The sequence below is a fragment of the Oncorhynchus mykiss genome, chromosome 10, assembly GCF_013265735.2.
Source record: "Oncorhynchus mykiss isolate Arlee chromosome 10, USDA_OmykA_1.1, whole genome shotgun sequence".
In the NCBI taxonomy this organism is placed as follows: Eukaryota; Metazoa; Chordata; class Actinopteri; order Salmoniformes; family Salmonidae; genus Oncorhynchus; species Oncorhynchus mykiss.
The window spans coordinates 41,252,513-41,278,431 of record NC_048574.1 but is presented as its reverse complement, the minus strand read 5'-3'; the positions used below and the strand labels follow the sequence as shown (position 1 = coordinate 41,278,431).

Below are 25,919 nucleotides of genomic sequence, written 5' to 3'. Positions count from 1 at the left end.
CTTCATGCATCTGTCTGTTTCCTAATATCTCATCTCAGATGTGCTACCCTCCGGAGTGGGTGAGAAGACGGGTACCATGCTGTCTGACGGCGCCATCTACAGCAGCATAGACTTCACAGGCAAAGCTGGTTACAGCAGCCCAGCACGGGGCTTACAGGCCACACCCTACGCCACCACCCAGATCCTGCAGTCCAACAGCTTCCATGAGCTGGCTGTGGACAGACCAGACCCCCGCTGGAAGGCTTCCCTTCGAGCCCAGCAGGAGATGGCCAACCTGGGCTACTCACTGACCGATGGACGCCCCTGTAACGGTACGCCCCTGCAACACTGAGGAAGCACAGGGAGGGGACGGGCGGGGTAGGGCTGTGTGATTTTGAATATGTGTGCATGTGTCCCTGGATTTGTGTATGCTCCAAAGGTAGCCCTAAAGCACAGCATCAGATCTCCCTAGATTGTATAACATTGTCTGGATGGTCAGTCACGGAGTGAAGCGCAGCATTCGTTAGATGGCTTTTTGGAATAACAATAGGCTTCAAGACTAGTAGAGGAGGAGAGAAAGAGAGAGATAGATAGATAGAGAGAAAGTTGAGGTCAGGAAACCCTGGCGTACCGGACAGTGGTTTCCAGACCTCAACGAGCTCTGGGGGCCCATGCACCCGTCATCGACAAATCTGTTTTTTTTTTTACATTTAATCAATCATTTTGACAGTAACCCTCCAAACATTTATGCATAAACCTTTTCCATATACACTAGGAAGCTACATTTTTATTTCTTGGGCTTCAAGAATGTGCCTCAGGCCTTGAAAAATGTACCATTGAACTAATTGAATGTAAGGGCATATCAGTGAACAAATGCTGTGGTCAAGGCTAAGACGGTGCCAGGGCAATGAATGGAGCTTACTCAGGTGTTCAAAGTGCATAGTGCTTCTTAGGTAGTTTTTTATTAGTTTTAATTTAAAAACCAATCTCTCCGCAGAAGCAATAGTTACCGGAATGGTTAAAACAGCTTGGTTGCCATAGCAACATCAGAGAAACTGGGCAGAAGGGAGTAGTGCTTCAAATACAGCAGTTCTGCAAAATATTTAATTGAGCCTCTAATTCACTTTAATTGCTGGCCTCAACACTTTACGGAAAGAGATTAACTGTAGGCTATAGGAAGCTCTGGTTGCAATATCAACAGTCCCTTATCTCTGGTATATCTTGGCATTCATCATTCAAGACTAAGTTTAAATTGTATATATACATATATTTTTTGTTGTTGAATTCTTCCCCCTTTTTCTCCCCAACTTCGTGGTATCCAATTGTTAGTAGTTACTATCTTATCTCATCGCAACAACTCCCGTACGGGCTTAGGAGAGACGAAGGTCGAGAGCCATGCGTCCTCCGAAACACAACCCAACCAAGCCACACTGCTTCTTAACACAGCGTGTATCCAACCCGGAAGCCAGCCGCACCAATATGTCGGAGGAAACACCATGCACCTAGCAACCTGGTCAGCGCGCACTGTGCACGGCCCGCCACAGGAGTCGCCAGCGACAGGAGTCGCTGGTGTGCGATGAGACAAAGATATCCCTACCAGCCAAACCCTAACCCGGACGACGCTAGCCCCATGGACCTCCCGGTCGCGGCCGGCTGCGACAGAGCCTGGGCTCGAACCCAGAGTCTCTGATGGCACAGCTGGCACTGCGATACAGTGCCTTAGACCACTGCGCCACCCGGGAGGCCAAATTGTATATTTTTCATATACACTGCTCAAGAAAAAGGGAACACTAAAATAACACATCCTACATCTGAATGAATTAAATATTCTTATTAAATACTTTTTTCTTTACATAGTTGAATGTGCTGACAACAAAATCACACAAATTATCAATGGAAATCAAATGTATCAACCCATGGAGGTCTGGATTTGGAGTCACACTCAAAATTAAAGTGGAAAACCACACTACAGGCTGATCCAACTTTGATGTAATGTCCTTAAAACAAGTCAAAATGAGGCTCAGTAGTGTGTGTGGCCTCCACGTGCCTGTATGACCTCCCTACAACGCCTGGGCATGCTCCTGATGAGGTGGCGGATGGTCTCCTGAGGGATCTCCTCCCAGATCTGGACTAAAGGATCCGCCAACTCCTGGACAGTCTGTGGTGCAACGTGGCGTTGGTGGATGGAGCGAGACCTGATGTCCCAGATGTGCTCAATTGGATTCAGGTCTGGGGAATGGGCGGGCCAGTCCATAGCATCAATGCCTTCCTCTTGCAGGAACTGCTGACACACTCCAGCCACATGAGGTCTAGCTTTGTTTTGCATTAGGAGTAACCCAGGGCCAACCACACCAGCATATAGTCTCTCATGGAGTCTGAGGATCTCATCTCGGTACCTAATGGCAGTCAGGCTACCTCTGGCGAGCACATGGAGGGCTGTGCGGCCCCCCAAAGAAATGCCACCCCACACCATGACTGACCCACCGCCAAACCGGTCATGCTGGAGGATGTTGCAGGCAGCAGAACGTTCTCCACGGCGTCTCCAGACTGTCACATCTGTCACATGTGCTCAGTGTGAACCTGCTTTCATCTGTGAAGAGCACAGGGCGCCAGTGGCGAATTTGACAATCTTGGTGTTCTCTGGCAAATGCCAAACGTCCTGCACGGCGTTGGGCTGTAAGCACAACCCCCACCTGTGGACGTCGGGCCCTCATACCAGCCTCATGGAGTCTGTTTCTGACTGTTTGAGCAGACACATGCACATTTGTGGCCTGCTGGAGGTCATTTTGCAGGGCTCTGGCAGTGCTCCTCCTGCTCCTCCTTGCACAAAGGCGGAGATAGCGGTCCTGCTGCTCGGTTGTTGCCCTCCTACGGCCTCCTCCACGTCTCCTGATGTACTGGCCTGTCTCCTGGTAGCGCCTCCATGCTCTGGACACTACGCTGACAGACACAGCAACCCTTCTTGCCACATCTCTACCTGCACTACCTGAAACACTTGTGTGGGTTGTAGACTCCGTCTCATGCTACCACTAGAGTGAAAGCACCGCCAGCATTCAAAAGTGAACAAAACATCAGCCAGGAAGCATAGGAACTGAGAAGTGGCCTGTGGTCACCACCTGCAGAACCACTCCTTTATTGGGGGTGTCTTGCTAAATGCCTATAATTTCCACCTGTTGTCTATTCCATTTGCACAACAGCATGTGGAATTTATTGTCAATCAGTGTTGCTTCCTAAGTGGACAGTTTGATTTCACAGAAGTGTGATTGACTTGGAGTTACATTGTGTTGTTTAAGTGTTCCCTTTATTTTTTTGAGCAGTGTATAATAATATATACAGTTGAAGTCGGAAGTTTACATACACTTAGGTTGGAGTAATTATATCTCGGTTTTTTCAACCACTCCACCAATTTAATGTCAACAAACTATAGTTTTGGCAAGTCACTTAGGACATCTACTTTGTGCATGACACAAGTAATTTTTCCAGCAACTGTTGACAGAAAGATTAATTTGCTTATAATTCACTGTATCACAATTCCAGTGGGTCAGAAGTTTAAATACACTAAGTTTAAACGGCTTGGAAAATTACAGAAAATGATGTCATGGCTTTAGAAGCTTCTGATAGGCTAATTGACATCATTTGAGTCAATTGGAGGTGTACCTGTGGAAATAATAAACTCTGTGCCTCTTTGCTTGACATCGTGGGAAAATCAAAAGAAATCAAGACCTCAGAAAAGGAATTGTAGACCTCCACAAGTCTGGTTCATCCTTGGGAGCAATTTCCAAATGCCTGAAGGTACCACATTCATCTGTACAAACAAGAGTACGCAAGTATAAACACCATGGGACCATGCAGCCGTCATACTGCTCAGGAAGGAGACGCGTTCTGTCTCCTAGAGATGAACGTACTTTGGTGCGAAAAGTGCAAATCAATCCCAGAACAACAGCAAAGGACCTTCTGAAGATGCTGGAGGAAATAGGTACAAAAGTATCCACCGTCAAACGAGTCCTATATCGACATAACCTGAGAGGTCGCTCAGCAAGGAAGAAGCCACTGCTCCAAAAAAAAGCCAGACTACAGTTTGCAACTGCACATGGGGACAAAGATCATACTTTTTGGAGAAATGTCCTCTGGTCTGATGAAACAAAAATAGAACTGTTTGGCCATAATGACCATATGAAAAAGGGGGAGGCTTGCAAGCCGAAGAACACCATGCCAACCATGAAGCACGGGAGTGGCAGCATCATGTTGTGGGGGTGCTTTGCTGCAGGAGGGACTGGTGCACTTCAGAAAATAGATGGCATCATGAGGTAGGAAAATTATGTGGTTATATTGAAGCAACATCTCAAGACATCAATCAGAAAGTTAAAGCTTTGTCGCAAATTGGTCTTCGAAATGGACAATGACCCCAAGCATACTTCCAAAGTTGTGGCAAAATAGCTGAAGGACAACAAAGTCAAGGTATTGGAGTGGCCATCACAAAGCCCTGACCTCAATCCTATAGAAAATTTGTGGGCAGAACTGAAAAAGCCTGTGCGAGCAAGGAGGCCTACAAAGCGAGCAAGGAGGCCTAAAAACCTGACTCAGTTACCCCAGTTCTGTCAGGAGGAATGGACCAAAATTCCCCCAACTTATTGTGGGAAGCTTGTGGAAGGCTACCCAAAACGTTTGACCCAAGGAAAACAGTTTAAAGGCAATGCTACCAAATACTAATTGAGTGTATGTGAACATCTGACCCACTGGGAATGTGATGAAAGAATTAAAAGCTGAAATAAATCATTCTCTCTACTATTATTCTGACATTTCACATTCTTAAAATAAAGTGGTTATCCTAACTGACCTAAGACAGGAACATTTTACTAGGATTAAATGTCAGACATTGTGAAAAACTGAGTTTAAATGTATTTGGCTAAGGTGTCTGTAAACTACCGACTTCAACTGTATATAATGTATAAGGTTAAATGTAATATATAATGCACAATGTCTCAGGAAAGAATGTCTGGGTTGGCAATACTTAGTATGCCTATAGAAAGCAGTCGGACCTACAGGCCGTGGTCAGTCTCTCAAGTTGGAGTTCATTCAATTTCTTTACTTTCAATTTACCTTGATTGCAGCTCATTTGTGTAAGTTATTTGCCAGACAAAACCTGCTTATTTCAACAATAAATATTGGCTGAATTTATCCTCTAGCCAACTACTTTTTTCCTCATTGTTAGGCTTTTTTATGTGTTATTTTTATAAAGGTTTATAATAGCAGCTAAATACTATATATAGCTATTATCACGTAGACCCAGATGCAGACAACGTCGAAGTAACAACAGTTTATTAATCCAACAGGGGCAGGCAAAAGACAGGTCAAGGGCAGGCAGGGGTCAGTAATCCAGATAGGTGTGGCAAAGGTACAGGACGGCAGGCCGGCTCAGGGTCAGGGCAGGCAGAAATGGTCAAAACCGGGAAAACTAGAAAACAAGAACAATCGAGAGACAGGAACAGAGGGAAAAACATTGGTAGGCTTGACGAAACAAAACGAACTGGCAAGAGACAAATACAGAACACAGTTATAAATACACAGGGAATAATGGGGAAGATGGGCGACACCTGGAGGGGGGTGGAGACAATCACAAAGACAGGTGAAACAAATCAGGATGTGACAGCTATATATAGTAGGCTACACTGCATAATTAAATCATCCCTAGTAAGCTAGTGTTTTGAGGGTGGACTGACTGTATTATTTGGCATTATTAGACTGGTTTTACTTTTTATCCAAGCTTGGACAGAGTGCTAGGAAGGCTCATGTCATGCAGGTTCAGGTTGGCTATACAGGACAGTTGTATATAACAAAATCCAACAACAACAAAAAATCCAATGGTTTCTGATTAGTATGCTGTTCTATTGAAAATATCAAATCAAATGTATTTATATAGCCCTTCGTACATCAGCTGATATCTCAAAGTGCTGTACAGAAACTCAGCCTAAAACCCCAAACAGCAAGCAATGCAGGTGTAGAAGGACGGTGGCTAGGAAAAACTCTCTAGAAAGGCCAAAACCTAGGAAGAAACCTAGAGAGGAACCAGGTTATGAGGGGTGGCCAGTCCTCTTCTGGCTGTGCCGGGTGGAGATTATAACAGAACATGGCCAAGATGTTCAAATGTTCATAAATGACCAGCATGGTCCAATAATAATAATCACAATAGTTGTCGAGGGTGCAGCAAGTCAACACCTCAGGAGTAAATGTCAGTTGGCTTTTCATAGCCAATCATTAAGAGTATCTCTACCACTCCTGCTGTCTCTAGAGATTTGAAAACAGCAGGTCTGGGACAGGTAGCACGTCCGGTGAATAGGTCAGGATTCCCACGGCCAGGTGGACTGGGGACAGCAAGGAGTAATCATGCCAGGTAGTCCTGTGGCATGGTCCTAGGGCTCAGGTCTTTCTGAGAGAGAGAAAGAAAGAGAAAAAGAGAGAATTGGAGAGAGCATACTTAAATTCACACAGGACACCGGATAAGACAGGAGAAGTACTCCAGATATAACAAACTGACCCTAGCCCCCCGACACATAAACTACTGCAGCATAAATACTGGAGGCTGAGACAGGAGGGGTCAGGAGACACTGTGGCCCCATCCGATGATATCCCCGGACAGGGCCAAACAGGAAGGATATAACCCCACCCACTTTGCCAAAGCACAGCCCCCAAACCACTAGAGGGATAACTTCAACCACCAATTTACCATCCTGAGACAAGGTCGAGTATAGCCCACAAAGATCTCCGCCACGGCACAACCCAAGGGGGGACGCCAACCCAGACAGGAAGATCACATCAATGACTCAACCCACTCAAGTGACGCACCCCTCTTAGGGACGGCATGAAAGAGCACCAGTAAGCCAGTGACTTAGCCCCTGTAATAGGGTTAGACGCAGAGAATCCCAGTGGAAAGAGGGGAACCGGCCAGGCAGAGACAGCAAGGGCGGTTCTTTGCTCCAGAGCCTTTCCGTTCACCTTCACAATCCTGGGCCAGACTACACTCAATCATATGACCCACTGAAGAGATGAGTCTTCAGTAAAGACTTAAAGGTTGAGACCGAGTCTGCGTCTCTCACATGGGTAGGCAGACCATTCCATAAAAATGGAGCTCTATAGGAGAAAGCCCTGCCTCCAGCTGTTTGCTTAGAAATTCTAGGGACAATTAGGAGGCCTGTGTCTTGTGACCGTAGCGTACGTGTAGGTATGTACGGCAGGACCAATGCTTTGTAGGTTAGCAGTAAAACCTTGAAATCAGCCCTTGCCTTAACAGGAAGCCAGTGTAGGGAGGCTAGCACTGGAGTAATATGATCAAATTTTTTGGTTCTAGTCAGGATTCTAGCAGCCGTATTTAGCACTAACTGAAGTTTATTTAGTGCTTTATCCGGGTAGCCGGAAAGTAGAGCATTGCAGTAGTCTAACAAAAGCATGGATTCATTTTTCTACATAATTTTTGGACAGAAGGTTTCTGATTTTTGCAATGTTACGTAGATGGGAAAAAAGCTGTCCTAGAAACAGTCTTGATATGTTCGTCAAAAGAGAGATCAGGGTCCAGGGTAACACCGAGGTCCTTCACAGTTGTATTTGAGACGACTGTACAACCATTAAGATTAATTGTCAGATTCAACAGAAGATCTTTTTTTTTCTTTTGGACCTAGAACAAGTATCTCTGTTTTGTCCGAGTTTAAAAGTAGAACGTTTGCAGCCATCCACTTCCTTATGTCTGAAACACAGGCTTCTAGCGAGGGCAATTTTGGGGCCTCTTCATCTGAGGAGGAGTAGGAAGGATCGGACCAATATGCAGCGTGGTTAGTGTCCATGTTCATATTTATTATAACTCAGAACACTAAGACCAAAATAACAAAAATAGCACAACAAGAAACAGTTCTGTCTTGTGCAGACACAGAGACAGAAAACAACTACCCACACCCATAGTGGGAAAACAGGCTGCCTAAGTATGGTTCTCAATCAGAGACAACGATTGCCAGCTGCCTCTGATTGGGAACCATACCAGGCCAAACACAGCAATCCAAAACCTAGACTACAAAACATAGAATGCCCACCCCAACTCACGCCCTGACCACACTAAAACAGAGACATAAAAAAGGAACTAAGGTCAGGACGTGACAGCTTCACCATGTTTCATTGAAATGTTCAGCTGTGTGTCATCTGCATAGCAGTGAAAGTTAACATTACGTTTTCGAATGACATCCCCAAGAGGTAAAATATATAGTGAAAACAATAGTGATCCTAAAACGGAACCTTGAGGAACACCGAAATTTACAGTTGATTTGTCAGAGGACAAACCATTCACAGAGACAAACTGATATCTTTCCGACAGATAAGATCTAAACCAGGCCAGAACTTGTCCGTGTAGACCAATTTGGGTTTCCAATCTCTCCAAAAGAATGTGGTGATCGATGGTATCAAAAGTCTAGGAGCACGAGGACAGATGCAGCGCCTCGGTCTGATGCCATTAAAAGGTAATTTACCACCTTCACAAGTGCAGTCTCAGTGCTATGATGGGGTCTAAAACCAGACTGAAGCATTTCATATACAATGTTTGTCTTCAGGAAGGCAGTTTTTTCAAAAAAAATTCAGAGGTATGGAAGATTCTATATAGGCCGATCATTTTTTATATTTTCTGGGTCAAGGTTTGGCTTTTTCAAGAGAGGCTTTATTACTGCCACTTTTAGTGAGTTTGGTACACATCCGGTGGATCGAGAGCCGTTTATTATGTTCAACATAGGAGGGCCAAGCACAGGAAACAGCTCTTTCAGTAGTTTAGTTGGAATAGGGTCCAGTATGCAGCTTGAAGGTTTAGAGGCCATGATTATTTTCATAATTGTGTCAAGAGATATAGTACTAAAACACTTGAGTGTCTCTCTTGATCCTAGGTCCTGGCAGAGTTGTGCAGACTCAGGACAACTGAGCTTTGAAGGAATACGCAGATTTAAAGAGGAGTCCTTAATTTGCTTTCTAATGATCATGATCTTTTGCTCAAAGAAGTTTATGAATTTATTACTGCTGAAGTGAAAGCCATTCTCACTTGGGGAATGCTGCTTTTTAGTTAGCTTTGCGACAGTATCAAAAAGAAATTTCGGATTGTTCTCATTTTCCTCAATAAATTTTACAATCTGCAATGTTTGAATTTCCAACTTTAATTACTGAACAAGTAATTACATTATTTCCACCAGCCAGTAGTCTAAATGGCAGCCTAATGACACTTAGAATGTGTATACTGTAGCTTTGTGAAATGTTAGGTTTAGCATGAGAAAATTACATCCAAATTGTTCTACCAATAAACATTTGTCCATTAGCTAAAGCAAAGCTATAGGCTACATGCCCTGGCACCACAGAAAGCCTATCATCGATTCGATAGGCAGCCGCATAGACATATCACAATTTCAGCACCATGGACAGTGATTGGTAGCCTATACTTTGTGAGGAGCTGTCTGGCTGATGCATGCAATTTTTTATTTGGGATGGGGCAACTCCTACCTTGCGGGGGTGGTCCAGAGAAACTGTGTTACGCCAGTCCTGTAAACAATAGAAGAAGATATGTATTTTCAGAGGATTGATTAGAAAAGAGAGCCGAGAGTTGAATGTTGAGTTGAGTAGAGAGAGCAGACAGGGAGAGCACAAACAACAAGTTAGAGAGGAAGAGAGAAAGGGGGCAGCAGAGAGAGGGGGATGTTATATTTACATTTTCATTGTAAATGGACCCTGAGGATACAGTGGTTAATCGCTCCTCTCTTCATGTCGATTTTTACTCCTCAGCCTCGGGAGTTTTTCTACCCCAGAAATGTCAGAAAATGAAGGCACATTTCTTTGGATTAATTTGATTAGCAGAGGCAGGGATTCCTTTGTGTTTTGACCCATGGATATTCAATTAGCTTGGCTTTACCGAGCAGAGCCGTATTGTAGGGAGAGTCTCAGTCAGTCTGTCTGTTGGTCAGGTGGCCGGCCATTCTCCTGCATGCTTTGGGCTGTATGCTCACCTGAGGGCTGGTTCACTGAGAGAGATAAGGAACAGAGATGAAGAGGAAGAGAGGGAATGGACAGAGTGAGGGAGCCAGCCTGCAGCTCCGGGCCCCAGGTCTCAGTGCTTCTTTAAGAAATCGAGACCTTGGGACTGTGAAGTAAGAACCTTATAATGCCAAGTTCAAATTGATTTTTTTCTATCTCACTCTAAATATGGTTTAGGCTAGTCTAGCCATCAATAATGGCACTCAAGCAAAAAAAACTGTAAATGATGTTGTTACATCATTGAATTTGTCTGATGATCATAATGCATCTCTTAATGTAGTTGAAGAAGTGTTCTGACTCTATCTTGATAAAATAGTTTCAGTCTATCATTGATGCATTCAAATAGCTACAGTTTTCTTAACTGAACACGTCTAGTTCAGAAGTGTCAGACAGAACCTTATGGTTGAACCCAGATTGACATTTCAGAGCCATAAGGTTCTATCTGTGATTGCACACCCCTAAAAAAATGTATTTACAAATGTCTCAGCATTTTGATACTCTGCACTTCAGGTATCTTTAAGGTGAGAACCTTAATGGGTTATGAAAGAACAATTCAAAACAGTTCTGAGATCTGCGATGTGAAAAGTCTTATGCTCAATATCTCAGAACTATGCTTTGTGCAGATAGAACCTTATAGTCCCAAGGTCACAATATGTCAACATAGAGGAAGAGTCTTAGTGCTCTGTCAGCACACTAAGAGAGAAATAATGAGAGCCAGGTGCGGGAGAAAGAGAGGGAGAAAGCCCAGGTGATGATAAAATAGTTTTCCAAGCAGCAGTGTTTGTGTGTGTGTGTGTGTGTGTGTGTGTGTGTGTGTTTGAACCACATGGGGTGGGAAATAGTATCAGCTCATTAAAACCCACAGCTTGGGGGCTGTAGGGATATCTCTACATTGTGAGGCAAAGACCGGGCTGATAAGATCAACTCTCTATCTCTGACTTCCCTTCCCTCTCTCAATTCAGTTAAATTCAAGGGCTTTTTTTTGGCATGGGAAACATATGTTAACATTGCCAAAGCAAGTGAAGTAGATAATAAACTAAATTGAAATAAACAATAAAAATGAACAGTCACATTACACTCACAGAAGTTCCAAAAGAATAAAGACATTTCATGTTATGTATATATACAGTGTTGTAACGATGTGCAAATAGTGAAAGTACAAAAGGGAAAATAAATAAACATAAATATGTGTTGTATTTACAACGGTATTTGTTTTCACTAGTTGCCCTTTTCTTGTGGTACCAAGTGACAAGTCTTGCTGCTGTGATGGCAGACTGTGGTATTTCACCCAATAGATATGGGAGTTTATCAAAATTGGGTTTGTTTTCAAATTCTTTGTGGATCTGTGTAATCTGAGGGAAATATGTGTCTCTAATATTGTCATACATTTGGCAGGAGGTTAGGAAGTGCAGCTCAGTTTCCACCTTTTTTTGTGGGCAGGGTGCACATAGTCTGTCTTCTCTTGAGAGCCAGGTCTACTTTACGGTGGCCTTTCTCAATAGCAAGGCTATGCTCACTGAGTCTGTACATAGTCAAAGCTTTCCTTAAGTTTGGATCAGTCACAGTGGTCAGGTATTTTGCCACTGTGTACTCTCTGTTTTAGGGCCAAGTCTCTTTCTCTCTCTCCACTCAGGTGGAAAGGGTGGCAAGAAAAAGAAGTCGAAGGGTGGGTCGAAGACCTCCAAATCCAATGGGTCCTGTTGGGTCAACATGCCCCTGCCTCCCCCACCCATGCACCCTCTGCCAGGCACCGAGGTGGACCACTACCCCCTAGAGAACCATGGAGGAGGGTAAGATAATGTGTTTTCTCTCTCCAGACACATGTAGACATACCAGACCTGGGTACAAATACATGTTTTGATTCTTTGTTATTGAAGTACTTGTTTTCTATGTATTTTGGTATGTTCAAATAATGTGTCCCAAATCATCTACTTTTATTTCAAATAATTTCCGATAAAATGCTTACTATATGAAAATACTTACAGCATTTCTAAATACGTTATTTCAAATACCAAACAGGCCTGGGTTCAAATGCATGGGAGTATATATATATATTTGTATTGGAAATACACTGTGTAATACTACGTGCCAATACATTCCAAGTGTATTTCCAAATCCATTCCAATATTACTACTGTATATTTCTATTACTATATATAACTATTGTGTTTAAAAAACAAATGTCTTTGAAAGTCATTAGAATACCCTAAATAGTATTTTGATACATGTACCTATAAACATTCTATCATGATATCACAGGAAGTGAAATAATAGCAAGGAGCACATGTAGCCTTTCTTGTCTTTTGGGGATCTAAGGTCTGTCAGTGAGCCATTGAGAGGAAAGAAAACCCTCTCCTAATTGGCTGTAACCAGCATGGCTCTCTGTCTCTCCTGGAGCTCTCCTCTATCTCTAGGTGTGTGTGTGTGTGTGTGTGTGTGTGTGTGTGTGTGTGTGTGTGTGTGTGTGTGTGTGTGTGTGTGTGTGTGTGTGTGTGTGTGTGTGTGTGTGTGTGTGTGTGTGTGTGTGTGTGTGTGTGCTAAACGAGAGGGCTAAGCACAAACGAGCAGCAGGCTGTTACAGGGTACTCCAGTGCTGATTGAGCTCCTGGTGTCTGCACTTGTCATACTGAGGAAACAGCCATCTTCATTACTCTCGGCTTGTTATTGTAAGAAAAAGACACTGTTTTTGTCACAGGCATTTTTTGGAAAGAGGGCAGTGGAAAAACCTTGCCCCAGATATCGGGGGTAATATAATGCAGTTACTGTAGGACTGTTGCTGTGCAAGGACAAATGTAAGATTTCAAAATGATTATATTATAATACTTTCCTTGGGAATCTGAGGACGTTGATACTGTCTCCTCCCCTTCATCTACACTGGGTAAAGTGGATTCAACAGCTAACATCAATAAGGGATCATAGCTTTCACCTGAATTCATCAGGTCATGTTCCTAATGTTTTGTACACTCAGTGTATTTCTGCCTAAAACCTTGGGGTGTGCACATTTGCATACATATCTTGCAGCCAGTTTCAAGAAGCTTTGGCTGGTTCACCACCACTTATAACAAAACAGCATGTGGTTAGATCTTTTCATTTGATCTCAGCACCCCATTCCTGCCAGTCACTTTGTAATTACAAACCGCAGCCAATCTGTGTAATTCCCTCTCTCCCTCTGCTGAGAGATAGAACATCAGATAACAGTGTGTTTAACGGTCTGGCAAAATACAAACCAGTAGAAAAAGAATAGTATTTGTCTGTTGGCTAGGCTTTGTCTCGTCACCAGTGTATAACACTGAGAGCAAGTCACTGTGCACTAGCAGTAACACACTTACATAGATTTCTAAGCACCATAGGCTGTGTTTATACAGGCAGCCCAATGTCCACTAATTGGTCTTTTGACAAATCACATCAGATCTTTTTCAGAGCTGATCTGATTGGTCCGAAGACCAATTAGTGGTAAAAAAAGAAACATAGCCATAAACACACACATCCACAGTAAAAGGTTTTAGATTTTAGCCTGAATTACTGACATTCTCGTTCCCTACATATTGTAGGTATGACAGTGACAGCTGGGCCCCGCCCCTTCCTGTCCAGACTTACCTTCACCAGGGATTGGACAACGATCTAGAGGAGGAGCGAGTGCCCACCCCGCCCCTCAGGGGAGTGGCCTCTTCCCCGGCAGCAGCTACCTACAGCCAACCGTCATCCTCCTCCCTAAGCTCCACCCACCACGAGGAGATGCAGTCCATGCTGCAGGCCCACCTGGATGAGCTGACCAGAGCCTACCAGTATGAAGTGGCCAAACAGACATGGTGAGGAGGAGAGAAATTACTGTGGATCTGTCAATGGATTTCTTCCTTCCTTTGGACCATAACTCTTTACTTTCTATGTAGTCTCTTCTCAAAGCCTCTGTGGAGTCAGGCACATGATATGATACAACAATTGCCCTTGCTGCATGTTTTGGATGCATTATGTATCCACTTTCCACTGTGAAATGAACAGATAAGTACTGTACTTTGTGTTCTTTTGAATTGCCACCGGTACTTGTTAAATTTGTCTAAATTGCCTATGATATTTCAATCATGAGACATTCACCTGGCAATTTCTGCTTTGCACTGTGAATGAATGAGCTGTCGTTCTCTAGAACTGAGCTAGATATTTTGCATATCAATAGCCAATAGTCTTGTTGAGTGTTTTATATCGGTGTGGTATTTAGGCATGTCATCCTAACCCCTGGTTTCATGTTTCATGTGAGCGATAAAAACATCCCTTCATTGATTACACCTCTAACGTGTAACAGGCATTGGGAAGCGGGTCATGTCGGTAGGAACGTGTGTTGAGGGGTAATGATGGGTTTTGGCCTAGCGTGCTGCTCTGACAACAGGAAGAAGAGCTGCTAATTATATATGCGTCTCCTCCATAGTGGGACGAGGCATGGGGCAAGGCATCGGAGGGGACAGCGGTGGGGGGAGAAAACAGACACGTTACTGACAGCCCTGCCCAACCCTGCTATTCTTCTCCCTTCACCCAGACAATTACCAGTCCATTGTGTTAGTGCTAGCACGAGCGTCGCGGAAGGGATGTGCACATAGTTGTGAAGGGAAAATAATGAATTCAATCTCCCACACAAACACTCACCAATGCTGAACGAGGCCCTAGTACTGCACTCTGGCATTTGGTTGTTCAGGGATTTGTGTTTTAGCCTTTACGTCCTGTCTGTTAGTGTCTTTATCTACTGCTCAGTTTCCTGTCTCAGTGACATAACATGTTCCCTCATGTTCTATACAGGCATATGAAGGGCAGCCCACACCCGCCCAAGGCGCCTGTCCCTCCGATGGGCTATGTGTCTAGCACGCTGGGGTCTGACCTGGGGACCAACCTCCAGTGTGAGGAAGAAGAGGAGGATGAAGGCTACGGAGTGTCACGTCAGCTCTGTGGCTTTGACTACACTGCTGGACTCAGCATGGACAACCTGGAGGGCTCAGGTGAGACACACATGCACGCACACACACACAAACACACACGGATCATGCCCTTCTTGCCATCTCGTCACAGTGCACCCTTACAAAAAAAACATATGTTAAATTTGCAGTTTCACATTTGAAATAGCTCTTTTCACATGTTGAGCTTAAACCACATGTGTGGTTGAAAGAATGTTATTCTCCTCATGTGAAAAGATGGTGGTAAAATGTTGCAGCAACATTGTTTCCACCCGTGGAATTAGATTGACCACATCTATAAAGCACAAATGTGGGACCAGAGAACGATTTTGCATTTGTCTACATTAGCTCAACCGTCCCGCAGGGGACCCACCGATCCTTAAGGAGTTTACAAACAGAGCAAATCAAGCTTATTTTTTGGTTCTGATGGGGTATGACAGATGAACTAAGCTCATGAGGCATTTATACATTATATTCTTCAAGAATCAATTGGAGCATATCATAAATTTTTAAGTATATGGATGTAGCAACTAAGGATTGCTATGTCACCATTTGAACTTGATCAATCAACCTGCCTACCCCAAATTGTTTTATATATATATATATATATATATATATATATATATATATATATATATATATATATATATATATATATAGTCTGTCCACTATTCTGCTCTCGTCCCGCATTTGTAAGTAACAAGAACATTTCCCAGGACATAGACATATCTGATATTGGCAGAAAGCTTAAATTCTTGTTCATCTAACTGCACTGTCCAATTTACAGTAGCTATTACAGTGAAAGAATACATGCTATTGTTTGAGGAGTGTGCACAGTTTTGAACATGAACGTTATTAATAAACAAATTAGGCACATTTGGGCAGTCCTGATACAACATTTTAACTTCTTGACGCTACTCAATCATTTTCGTCAGCAACCGCTGAATAGCATAGCACCACAGTCAAATAATATTACTAAAACATATTCATATTCATGAAATCACAAGTGCAATATCCACCTGTCATCTCAGATTTTGAAATTATGCTTTACAGCGAACGCAATCCAAGCCTTTGTGTAAGTTTATCGATAGCATAAACATTATGTACACTAAGCATTAAGTAGCTAGGTCACGAAAATCAGAAAAGCAATCAAATGAATCGTTTACCTTTGATGATCTTCGGATGTTTTCACTCACGAGACTCCCAGTTACACAACAAATGTTCCTTTTGTTCCATAAAGATTATTTTTATACCCAAAATACCTCAGTTTGTTTGTCGCGTTATGTTCAGAAATCCACAGGAAAGAGCGGTCACGACAACGCAGACGTATATTCCAAATAATATCCATAATGTCCACAGAAACATGTCAAATGTTTTTTATAATCAATCCTCAGGTTTAAAATATATATTCGATAATATATGTACCGGGTGTGTAGGTTTGTCAATAACACCGGGAGAAACAATGGCCGCTTTGACAACTTAGGGAAGCCATAGAAAAAGGAATCTGGTTGATATCCCTTTAAATGGAAGATAGGCATGCATAGGAACAGAGAGGTTTCAAAATAAGAGGAACTTCCTGATTGGATTTTCCTCGGGTTTTCGCCTGCAATATCAGTTCTGTTATACTCACAGACAATATTTTTTGAGTTTTGGAAACTTTAGAGTGTTTTCTATCCTAATCTGAGAATTATATGCATATTCTAGTTTCTGGGGCTGAGACATAGGCAGTTTCAAATGGGTAAGTTTTTTAGCCAAAAACGAAAATACTGCCCACCCCCACACGCAAAAGGTTAAACAGAAATGCAATGGTTCATTGGATCAGTCTAAAACTGTGCACTTCCACTTCTGCTATCTAGTGGCCACAATCTAAATTGCACCTGGGCTGGAATAATACATTATGGCCTTTCTCTTGCATTTCAAAGATGATGGTACAAAAAAAATACAAAAAAAATGTTTGTTTTTTCTTTGTATTATCTTTTACCAGATCTAATGTTTTATATTCTACTACATTCCTTTCACATTTCCACAAAATTCAAAGTGTTTCCTTTCAAATGGTATCAAGAGTATGCATATCCTTGCTTCAGGGTCTGAGCTACAGGCAGTTAGATTTGGGTATATATGCTTAAACTTAAACTCCTTAGAGTAATGGTGTTATTATATGGTGCAATCCTCTAGGGAGTGAATTACTTTTGTGGCATTAATATCAAGCAAAACATCTGAAGTCGAGAACAAAATTCTGAGTATTGCAATTTTAAATGCAAAAACAAATAAATTGTAAATGGATGCAGAAAACCAAAAAACGCTGAAACATTTGTTATGATAACGCAATTAAATAAAACGCTTCCCTCTTTTGTGCAATTTTCCCTATCTTTGGTTATGTTACCCTGGCCTTTGCTTTCTCTGCCTTTTTTCCAGGTGAAAGTTTTGGTACATTCTTTCCAGCAGCATAGCACTCTGTATCCCACTGCTGGTTTGCTTCTGAAGCTAACCAGCGTTGGTATTGGTCCCTAGATGGGAGACCAGATGTGGCTGGAAGTGGTTTTTAAAAATAAACGTGTGGGAAAAAAACTTGTTACATGTCGGGAATGTATTTTCTTCACGAGGGAAAAACCTATGAAAAATGTATATGTGAAACTTAACACGCGTCCAAACATTTCAACAACAAAAATATATACATGTGATTTGTTCATGTGTTTTTTTTTTTTTTCATGGCAGTCAGGTGCACACATCTTTACATTGAGCAGGAAGTCAAAGATTTGGGAGCAGTGAGTAAATTGGCAATAGCAATGGTTTTATTCAGTAACCCACTTATGGAGAGTAAATGCTTTGCCGTTTTGACTGCACATTATGCAGTTTTGACTGACAGCTTTTTGATATCCAATTTTCTCAACCATACCGTGTCATACTCAAGACTGATGGTTTCATAATGTGATATTCAGACTCATTAATTTGAAAAAATAACATTATATGAAAGGGAAAGAAAGGAACAATTTTGTGCAATCTGGTGCACACACATGAGTGAAATCCATCTCCATGGAAGAACAGAAACATTACAACTAGTTAGTTATTTGATTTCAGATGGAAGCTGTCTTTTCTCTGTGACATCTCATTTGGGCTTTTTGTTTCAAACTCTCACTGCCATTTCAAGGGTATGACCATATTGTCTAAACACTTCTTCTTTCAGTCTCTCTAATGTTATAAAAACAAAGTGAATGAGTTGGGGAGAAGGGACAAGGTGAGGCGACTTCAGATCCAGAGGGCAAGATTGATGTTATTTTGTCGACCCCTAGTCTGTGTGGTGAAGGAGAGTGAGACCACGGTTCAGTCCTAGTCAGTTTTCTGGGAGATGATGGAACATTAAGGCATGCTAGCTGAGACACAAGGGACTCTCTGCTGATATACAGTATGTGCTGTTTCTGTGATCAAGTTGATGGTGTGCAGTAATCTGCTGTGTTACCTCTGTGGGGAGAAGGCTATGCTAGATCAGCTTATCTCTACAAAGGTCTCTTCTCTGTCTCCTCTCCCCCAGAGACCGGGCCAACACACACAGATTGAAAAGGCCAATGCATTTAGGATGGGAGCCAGTAATTACAACCACGTCTTATCCTTTAGCTTGAATTGTCAAGATGTGAGAGTAGTTTATCCGTACTGCCCACACCAACAATCTTATCTAGGAAAGTTTATTGCAGTGATGTCCCCCCTCTTACATCAGCTGATGTCACAAAGTGCTAAACAGAAACTCAGCCTAAAACGCCAAACAGCAAGCAATGTAGGAATAGAAGCATCTCCTTTCTTCCTGTCCTCAGTTCATTTGATTTACAAAGTAGTATTTTTTCATACTCATGTTCATTTTAGTACTTTCACTGCATAATTTCTAATATAGAGCTTATCAGTGCAAAAGCTGTGATAAGTCATTGATTGCAAATCTAAACTGATTAGCTATGCTGTGCATCTCTCTAAATCACTGTGCCCGTGTCCCTGTGCTCTCTCCTTCACCCCATGTAGGTAAAGGGTACTCCCAGCGGGGTCGGCCAGGTAGCTCAGGCTCCACAGAGAGCAGTGCTCTGGGCACACAGAGCCTCGGTCACCAGAAGGCCACGCACACTGGACGCAAACCCCGGGCAGAAACTGTTGGGACGCTGCCCAGACGGAGAGACACCCCCACAGATGGTAAGATGGGGGGGGGGGGGATGAGGAAGGTGGATAGGAGCTTCTTTGTTGACTGTGGTTGTTAACGAGCTTATTAGCCATACTGATCCCTATGATATGACCCACTGGTCCATCCTTGATTACAAAGTCTGTGTATTACCCCAAAGGTTAATGGCAGTGTTAATCTGAGCCTCTTGTCATCCTTTCTCCTCAGCAGCCTCTCCTGCCCCAGAGCAGGTCAACAGTGTGGGGGCCAGGCTGCATGGTTCATGGGCGGCCGGAGGCTCGGACCCCCCTGAGGAGTGTATGGTCTCCACGCTGGAGCGGCAGCACATGGCCTCCTGGAGCGGCACACCCGCCAACATGGGCACCCTGGGCAGGGCCCGCCACAGGGCTGGGGCTGGCATTGACCACCCACACAACAGCCACAATGGCCACCCGCCTCCCAACAGCACCGAGCAGAACTACGGAGAACGATGTACGTATCTAGCTTCTCCTGACTAATATGTACACTGCGGCAATTTGTTTAAGAGAGCGAGGGAAACGCAGAGCTGTACATGTGATGTACAGACACACAGACACGTCTCACAGTGTTCTTTTTACAGTGTTACTTTCATCCTTCCTTCCAATATAATATTCTGTATGTCACTTGCCCCTCCTGTTTCATGTCACAAGATGTACAAGAAATGACTCTACATTAATGAAGTAAAATCACTACAGTTAAAGCTATTGACTCATGAAAGTGAAAGGACTTATTTTCAGTTTTTCTCTTGTTTTGCTTCACTATGCAAGCCAAAATCTGACATTGAAGTTGTCTCTTTTACTTGTAATTTTACATTGTGAGTTTATGGACTTGTGGTGCCACATTAAGTGAGGAATTTGTGATAAATGATCACCTGAGATTGACACTTTGATTTCGGATCTCTGTGTCTTCCTCTTGCAGAGTCTTTGTGATGAGTCGGACCCTCCAGTGCTGCCTGTCTATAAGTGCAATGAGATTTCCTCTCTCCAAATGCTACAGGACGGAGGATGGAGAAATGTCAGGAAGTGGAAAGAGTGTGACGGAAACGCAGAGCTGTAAATGTGATGTACAGACACACAGACACGTCTCACAGTGTTCTTTTTACAGTGTTACTTTCATCCTTCCTTCCAATATAATATTCTGTATGTCACTTGCCCCTCCTGTTTCATGTCACAAAATGTACAGTAAGTCACTCTACATTAATGAAGTAAAATCACTACAGTTAAGCTATTGGCTCATGAAAGTGAAAGGACTTGCATTTCTTTGTAAATAGGTTTTGTATTTTCAGTTTTTCTCTTGTTTTGCTTCGCTATGCAAGCCAAAATCTGACATTGAAGTTGTCTCTTTTACTTGTAATTTTACATTGTGAGTTGATGGACTTGTGGTGCCACATTCGTTTTTCATAAATGCTTGAAATAATGATTTTATTTTGATGAAACTACTGTATTGTTTACTTTGCACAGAGCGTTGGGTGATAATAAGCACAAAGTCATCAGCTGAGCTGAAAGAAGAATGAAGCGGAGGAGTGTCTATAATAGAACCTAATAGATCATATATGACAGAACATGCTTTTCAGAGACACAGATGTATTGAGAGATATAATGTAAAAAAAAAAAAAATGGCCACATAGAAAACGTTAAGATATGATGTTTTTTTTTTCTTCTTGTTCAAATCTGCGGTGGTTTGTGAGGATGATCTGGCCAGTGTGCATTGTACTGCTTGGCAGTCTGTTTCCCATACAGTATATTCCCATGACAGTGAGACAGCGGTACTTGGATTCCAAAAATGAGTGACTGTTCAGAATAATCGATAAAAGGTGAAACCGTCTACGTGTAACATTTAAAGCGTAGATGCAAAGGGCAGAGGCAAAGGGCGGCAGCTAGTTGTTGATAGGGAGGTGTTGGGCCAACAGAGCGCCACTCAGGTGTGTGGTCAGGTGGGGACAGCTGTGTGCACAGATGGACTCTGTCAGTGTTGCCCATGGGAACAAAGTGAGATAAAGAGATGTTGGCCTTGAGACGACTAGCTAATCCCAGACTGGGTTTTCATAGCTGTCAGTGACTGGTAAACATGATTAACAACTATATGCAATTAGATTCAAATAATACACCCATCATAGATATGATGGCCGTCTGTTTTAATCCTACTGGTGCAGTATAATGTGGCCCCTATCTACGACCCTGGCAACACACTGGTGACACTCATCAGGGTTAGTGAGGAATAGTGAGCCCCTCGCTTAATCAGCATATCCTCAACGCTGTAACCAGTCACGGAGGGCAGCTGGTTGCTAGCTTCACAATGCAGTGTTTTGATTCACTTCTTTGTTCTTTTCTGGTTGTTCTTTGTATTGGCTTCACCTGTAAAGACTCTGTACCTGCCAGATCCGGTCTGCCCTCAGAAATACTCAGGCACGTACAGTGTGGCCGTTCATTTTTCAACCCTACGATGCAAATAAAACGTGTATGTGGAATCAACAAATCAATGAGTCTCTGTGCTGTGCATGTGAGTTGATGGTGCAAAGCATTCTCCTCATGTGAGAAATGTTAACTGATTTCCCCCATTAGGGCATTATGTGCATACACTCATAAGTTGCACGTTAGCAGAATACACACTTAACAGAATCAGAGACGAGGTGCACATGAAGAACGATACTCGGTCTCCCTCTCTCAAGCGTCTCCGTGTTAAATCAGTCAGAGCTAATGGGAAAATAAAAGAATGGTGACAACTTTTTGATGCATCTATCCCTTCAGTCTCCCCTCCCTGTTCCTGCACCAGAACGAACACATTTACTTACTGGAGGAAATGTCAGTCATCCATTTACCAAGACAACACAGGTTGAACACTCAGAGGCTGATCAGCCATAACACAGCTCTAGCATTGGCAATTTGGGGATATCAGGATACAACGACAGATGGTGAAGATGACGACGATGATTTTCCGTCGTCTTTATGGACTTTTGTAAATGCATGTAAATTCAGCGATGATTACATTTCAGACATTTCGTCCATTCAGACCATACAGAAATGCAATTGTATTGATTTTAAGAGTTATGGTGGCTTTTCCTGGGGAATCCATGCCTTTCATCTCCATTCTTCATATACTGTACTCACTACACCTAATGAAACAACTGCTGTATGCGATCACATTAGTACTGCAAATGTTAAAACCACTGTTGGCTCCAGCCTCTGTCACATACATCTCCCTGGGCTAAGCTTGGCTGTTCTTACTGGCCAATCAGAGAGCAACACAACTCTGATGACAGATATGGAAGGAATAATGTATCACTTATATAAGAAAACATGAAAGAAAAACACATTAAAAAAAAATGTGGTTTTCAAATTGGTTTTGTTGTTGCAAGTTTCACGAGTCAGACGTGGTTTTTAGATACAGTGCCTTGCGAAAGTATTCGGCCCCCTTGAACTTTGCGACCTTTTGCCACATTTCAGGCTTCAAACATAAAGATATAAAACTGTATTTTTTTGTGAAGAATCAACAACAAGTGGGACACAATCATGAAGTGGAACGACATTTATTGGATATTTCAAAACTTTTTTAACAAATCAAAAACTGAAAAATTGGGCGTGCAAAATTATTCAGCCCCTTTACTTTCAGTGCAGCAAACTCTCTCCAGAAGTTCAGTGAGGATCTCTGAATGATCCAATGTTGACCTAAATGACTAATGATTATAAATACAATCCACCTGTGTGTGATCAAGTCTCCGTATAAATGCACCTGCACTGTGATAGTCTCAGAGGTCCGTCAAAAGCGCAGAGAGCATCATGAAGAACAAGGAACACACCAGGCAGGTCCGAGATACTGTTGTGAAGAAGTTTAAAGCCGGATTTGGATACAAAAAGATTTCCCAAGCTTTAAACATCCCAAGGAGCACTGTGCAAGCGATAATATTGAAATGGAAGGAGTATCAGACCACTGCAAATCTACCAAGACCTGGCCGTCCCTCTAAGCTTTCCGCTCATACAAGGAGAAGACTGATCAGAGATGCAGCCAAGAGGCCCATGATCACTCTGGATGAACTGCAGAGATCTACAGCTGAGGTGGGAGACTCTGTCCATAGGACAACAATCAGTCGTATATTGCACAAATCTGGCCTTTATGGAAGAGTGGCAAGAAGAAAGCCATTTCTTAAAGATATCCATAAAAGTGTAATTTAAAGTTTGCCACAAGCCACCTGGGAGACACACCAAACATGTGGAGGAAGGTGCTCTGGTCAGATGAAACCAAAATTGAACTTTTTGGCAACAATGCAAAACGTTATGTTTGGCGTAAAAGCAACACAGCTGAACACACCATCCCCACTGTCAAACATGGTGGTGGCAGCATCATGGTTTGGGCCTGCTTTTCTTCAGCAGGGACAGGGAAGATGGTTAAAATTGATGGGAAGATGGATGGAGCCAAATACAGGACCATTCTGGAAGAAAACCTGATGGAGTCTGCAAAAGACCTGAGACTGGGATGGAGATTTGTCTTCCAACAAGACAATGATCCAAAACATAAAGCAAAATCTGCAATGGAATGGTTCAAAAATAAACATATCCAGGTGTTAGAATGGCCAAGTCAAAGACCAGACCTGAATCCAATCGAGAATCTGTGGAAAGAACTGAAAACTGCTGTTCACAAATGCTCTCCATCCAACCTCACTGAGCTCGAGCTGTTTTGCAAGGAGGAATGGGAAAAAATGTCAGTCTCTCGATGTGCAAAACTGATAGAGACATACCCCAAGCGACTTACAGCTGTAATCGCAGCAAAAGGTGGCGCTACAAAGTATTAACTTAAGGGGGCTGAATAATTTTGCACGCCCAATTTTTCAGTTTTTGATTTGTTAAAAAAGTTAGAAATATCCAATAAATGTCGTTCCACTTCATGATTGTGTCCCACTTGTTGTTGATTCTTCACAAAAAAGCCTGAAATGTGGCAAAAGGTCGCAAAGTTCAAGGGGGCCGAATACTTTCGCAAGGCACTGTATGTGTGAAATTTCACATGTACATTTTTCAAGTGTTTTCCTTCTTGAAAAAAATCCCCATGTGACATTTCTTGCCCACATGTTTATTTTTCACATGTTTATTTTCACTACTTCCAGCTACATCTTGTCTCGCATCCAGGGACCAACCATTACCAACTATGCTTAGCTTCAGAGGTAAACCAGCACTGGGATGCAGAGTGCTATGTTGCTGGAATGAATGTACCAAAACTTTCAACTGGAAAAGAGGCAGAGAAAGCAACGGCCAGGGTAACATTACCAAAGATAAGGAAAATTGCAGGAAAGAGGGAGGAGTTTTATTTAATCGTGTTATACACTACCAGTCGAAGGTTTTAGAACACCTACTCTGGGTTTTTCTTTATTTTCTTTGTCGATCGGGCAGAAAAAGTTAACGTCGATCCACGGAGGCAAAAAATAGAATATTGGAATTGAATTCAATAAAAGAAAAGCTGTGAATTGGAGAGTTGGAAATAAAGAGAAGGGAGGGCCAGAAAAGTCAAGTTTGAGAAAGATTTGGTGAAGTTGTAAAAGAGGATGATAAGCAGGCTATGTTATGTGTGATGATTGTGAGGCGCTATACAAATTCAACAGTCCCAAGACGGGGACTTGAAAAAGGCCTACGGCATGTCAAGGGAACTGTAGCCTACTGTTTAGATGGGTTCAACGGAAACAGAAATCTGAACACTATAGACTGTAGGTCTAGAACTTCTCACAGACCCTTAATATTAACTCTTGCAGAATTAATACATTTTCTTGCAGTAAAATGATACACCAAATGATATGCTCCATTTTTACTCGGGTACAGGAGTGGAGAAATAGGACTTATGACTTTCAGCATCTTGAGAGAATGCGAATGTGCAGTTAGATATCATCTGTTTTCGGTGCTATCTTTATCAGCATCTGCTAGTATTTCAACCACATCATCCAAACTGAAATCATATCAGAAACATGTTGGCTCATTTTCACAGATTTTATTTATTTGCAACCGGTCAAACTGATGTAATTTGGAAATTTGGCAAAGGAAATCTTTTCACTTTATCACATACAATGAGTGTACAAAACCTGACGAACGCCTTCTTTTTTCATGACATAGACTGACCAGGTGAATCCAGGTGAAAGCTATGATCCCTTCTTGATGTCACTTGTTAAATCCACTAAAATCAGTGTAGATGAAGGGGAGGAGACTGGTTAAAGAATTATTTTTAAGACTTGAGACAATTGAGACATGGATTGTGTATGTGTGCCATTCAGAGGGTGGATGGGCAAGACAAAATATGTAAGTGCCTTTGAACAGGGTATGGTAGTAGGTGCAAGGCACACCGGTTTGTGTCAAGAACGGCAACACTGCTGGGTTTTTCATGCTCAACAGTTTCCCATGTATATCAAGAATGGTCCACCACCCAAAGGACAACTTGACACAACTGTGGGAAGCATTGAAGTCCACATGGGCCAGCATCCCTGTGGAACGCTTTCAACACCTATTAGAGTCCATGCCCCGACGAATTGAGGCTGTTCTGAGATCGGGTGTGCAACTCAATATTAGGACGGTGTTCTTAATGGTTTGTACAGTCAGCGTATAGTCGGGCAGTTGCGGATGGGTTATTAGCAATTGTGGGCGGGTGCTGGTGAACAAACAGCTGAGCAGCGCACCACTTATGTGCCGACAAAACCTTTGAAATATGATTCCATGGAGCCATAACCGTGGAGCTAGAACAGCTCATTCATGACTCATGACATTTGGCTAATTGGAAAGTTTCAACAGTATGCTTGTGTGATGTAATTACATGGGA

General features: G+C 42.6%; 1 protein-coding gene across 8 annotated transcripts in view; it reads left to right on the top strand.

Annotated features, from left to right (window-relative positions):
• The window catches only part of LOC110533890 (roundabout homolog 2), a 184,927-nt gene extending 163,319 nt beyond the window's left edge, over positions 1-21,608 (top strand). For 7 of the 8 annotated variants that reach the window (XM_021618477.2, XM_021618476.2, XM_021618473.2 and 4 more), the window contains 7 exons: positions 39-311; positions 11,657-11,813; positions 13,574-13,831; positions 14,808-15,004; positions 18,965-19,129; positions 19,323-19,586; positions 20,052-21,608. In XM_021618477.2, the coding sequence (XP_021474152.2) occupies positions 39-311; positions 11,657-11,813; positions 13,574-13,831; positions 14,808-15,004; positions 18,965-19,129; positions 19,323-19,586; positions 20,052-20,053 (1,316 nt within the window). In that variant the 3' untranslated portion in view covers positions 20,054-21,608. The remainder of the gene's footprint in view (positions 1-38; positions 312-11,656; positions 11,814-13,573; positions 13,832-14,807; positions 15,005-18,964; positions 19,130-19,322; positions 19,587-20,051) is intronic. The other variant, XM_021618474.2, reaches the window with a different exon arrangement.
• The last annotated feature ends 4,311 nt before the right edge of the window (positions 21,609-25,919 follow it).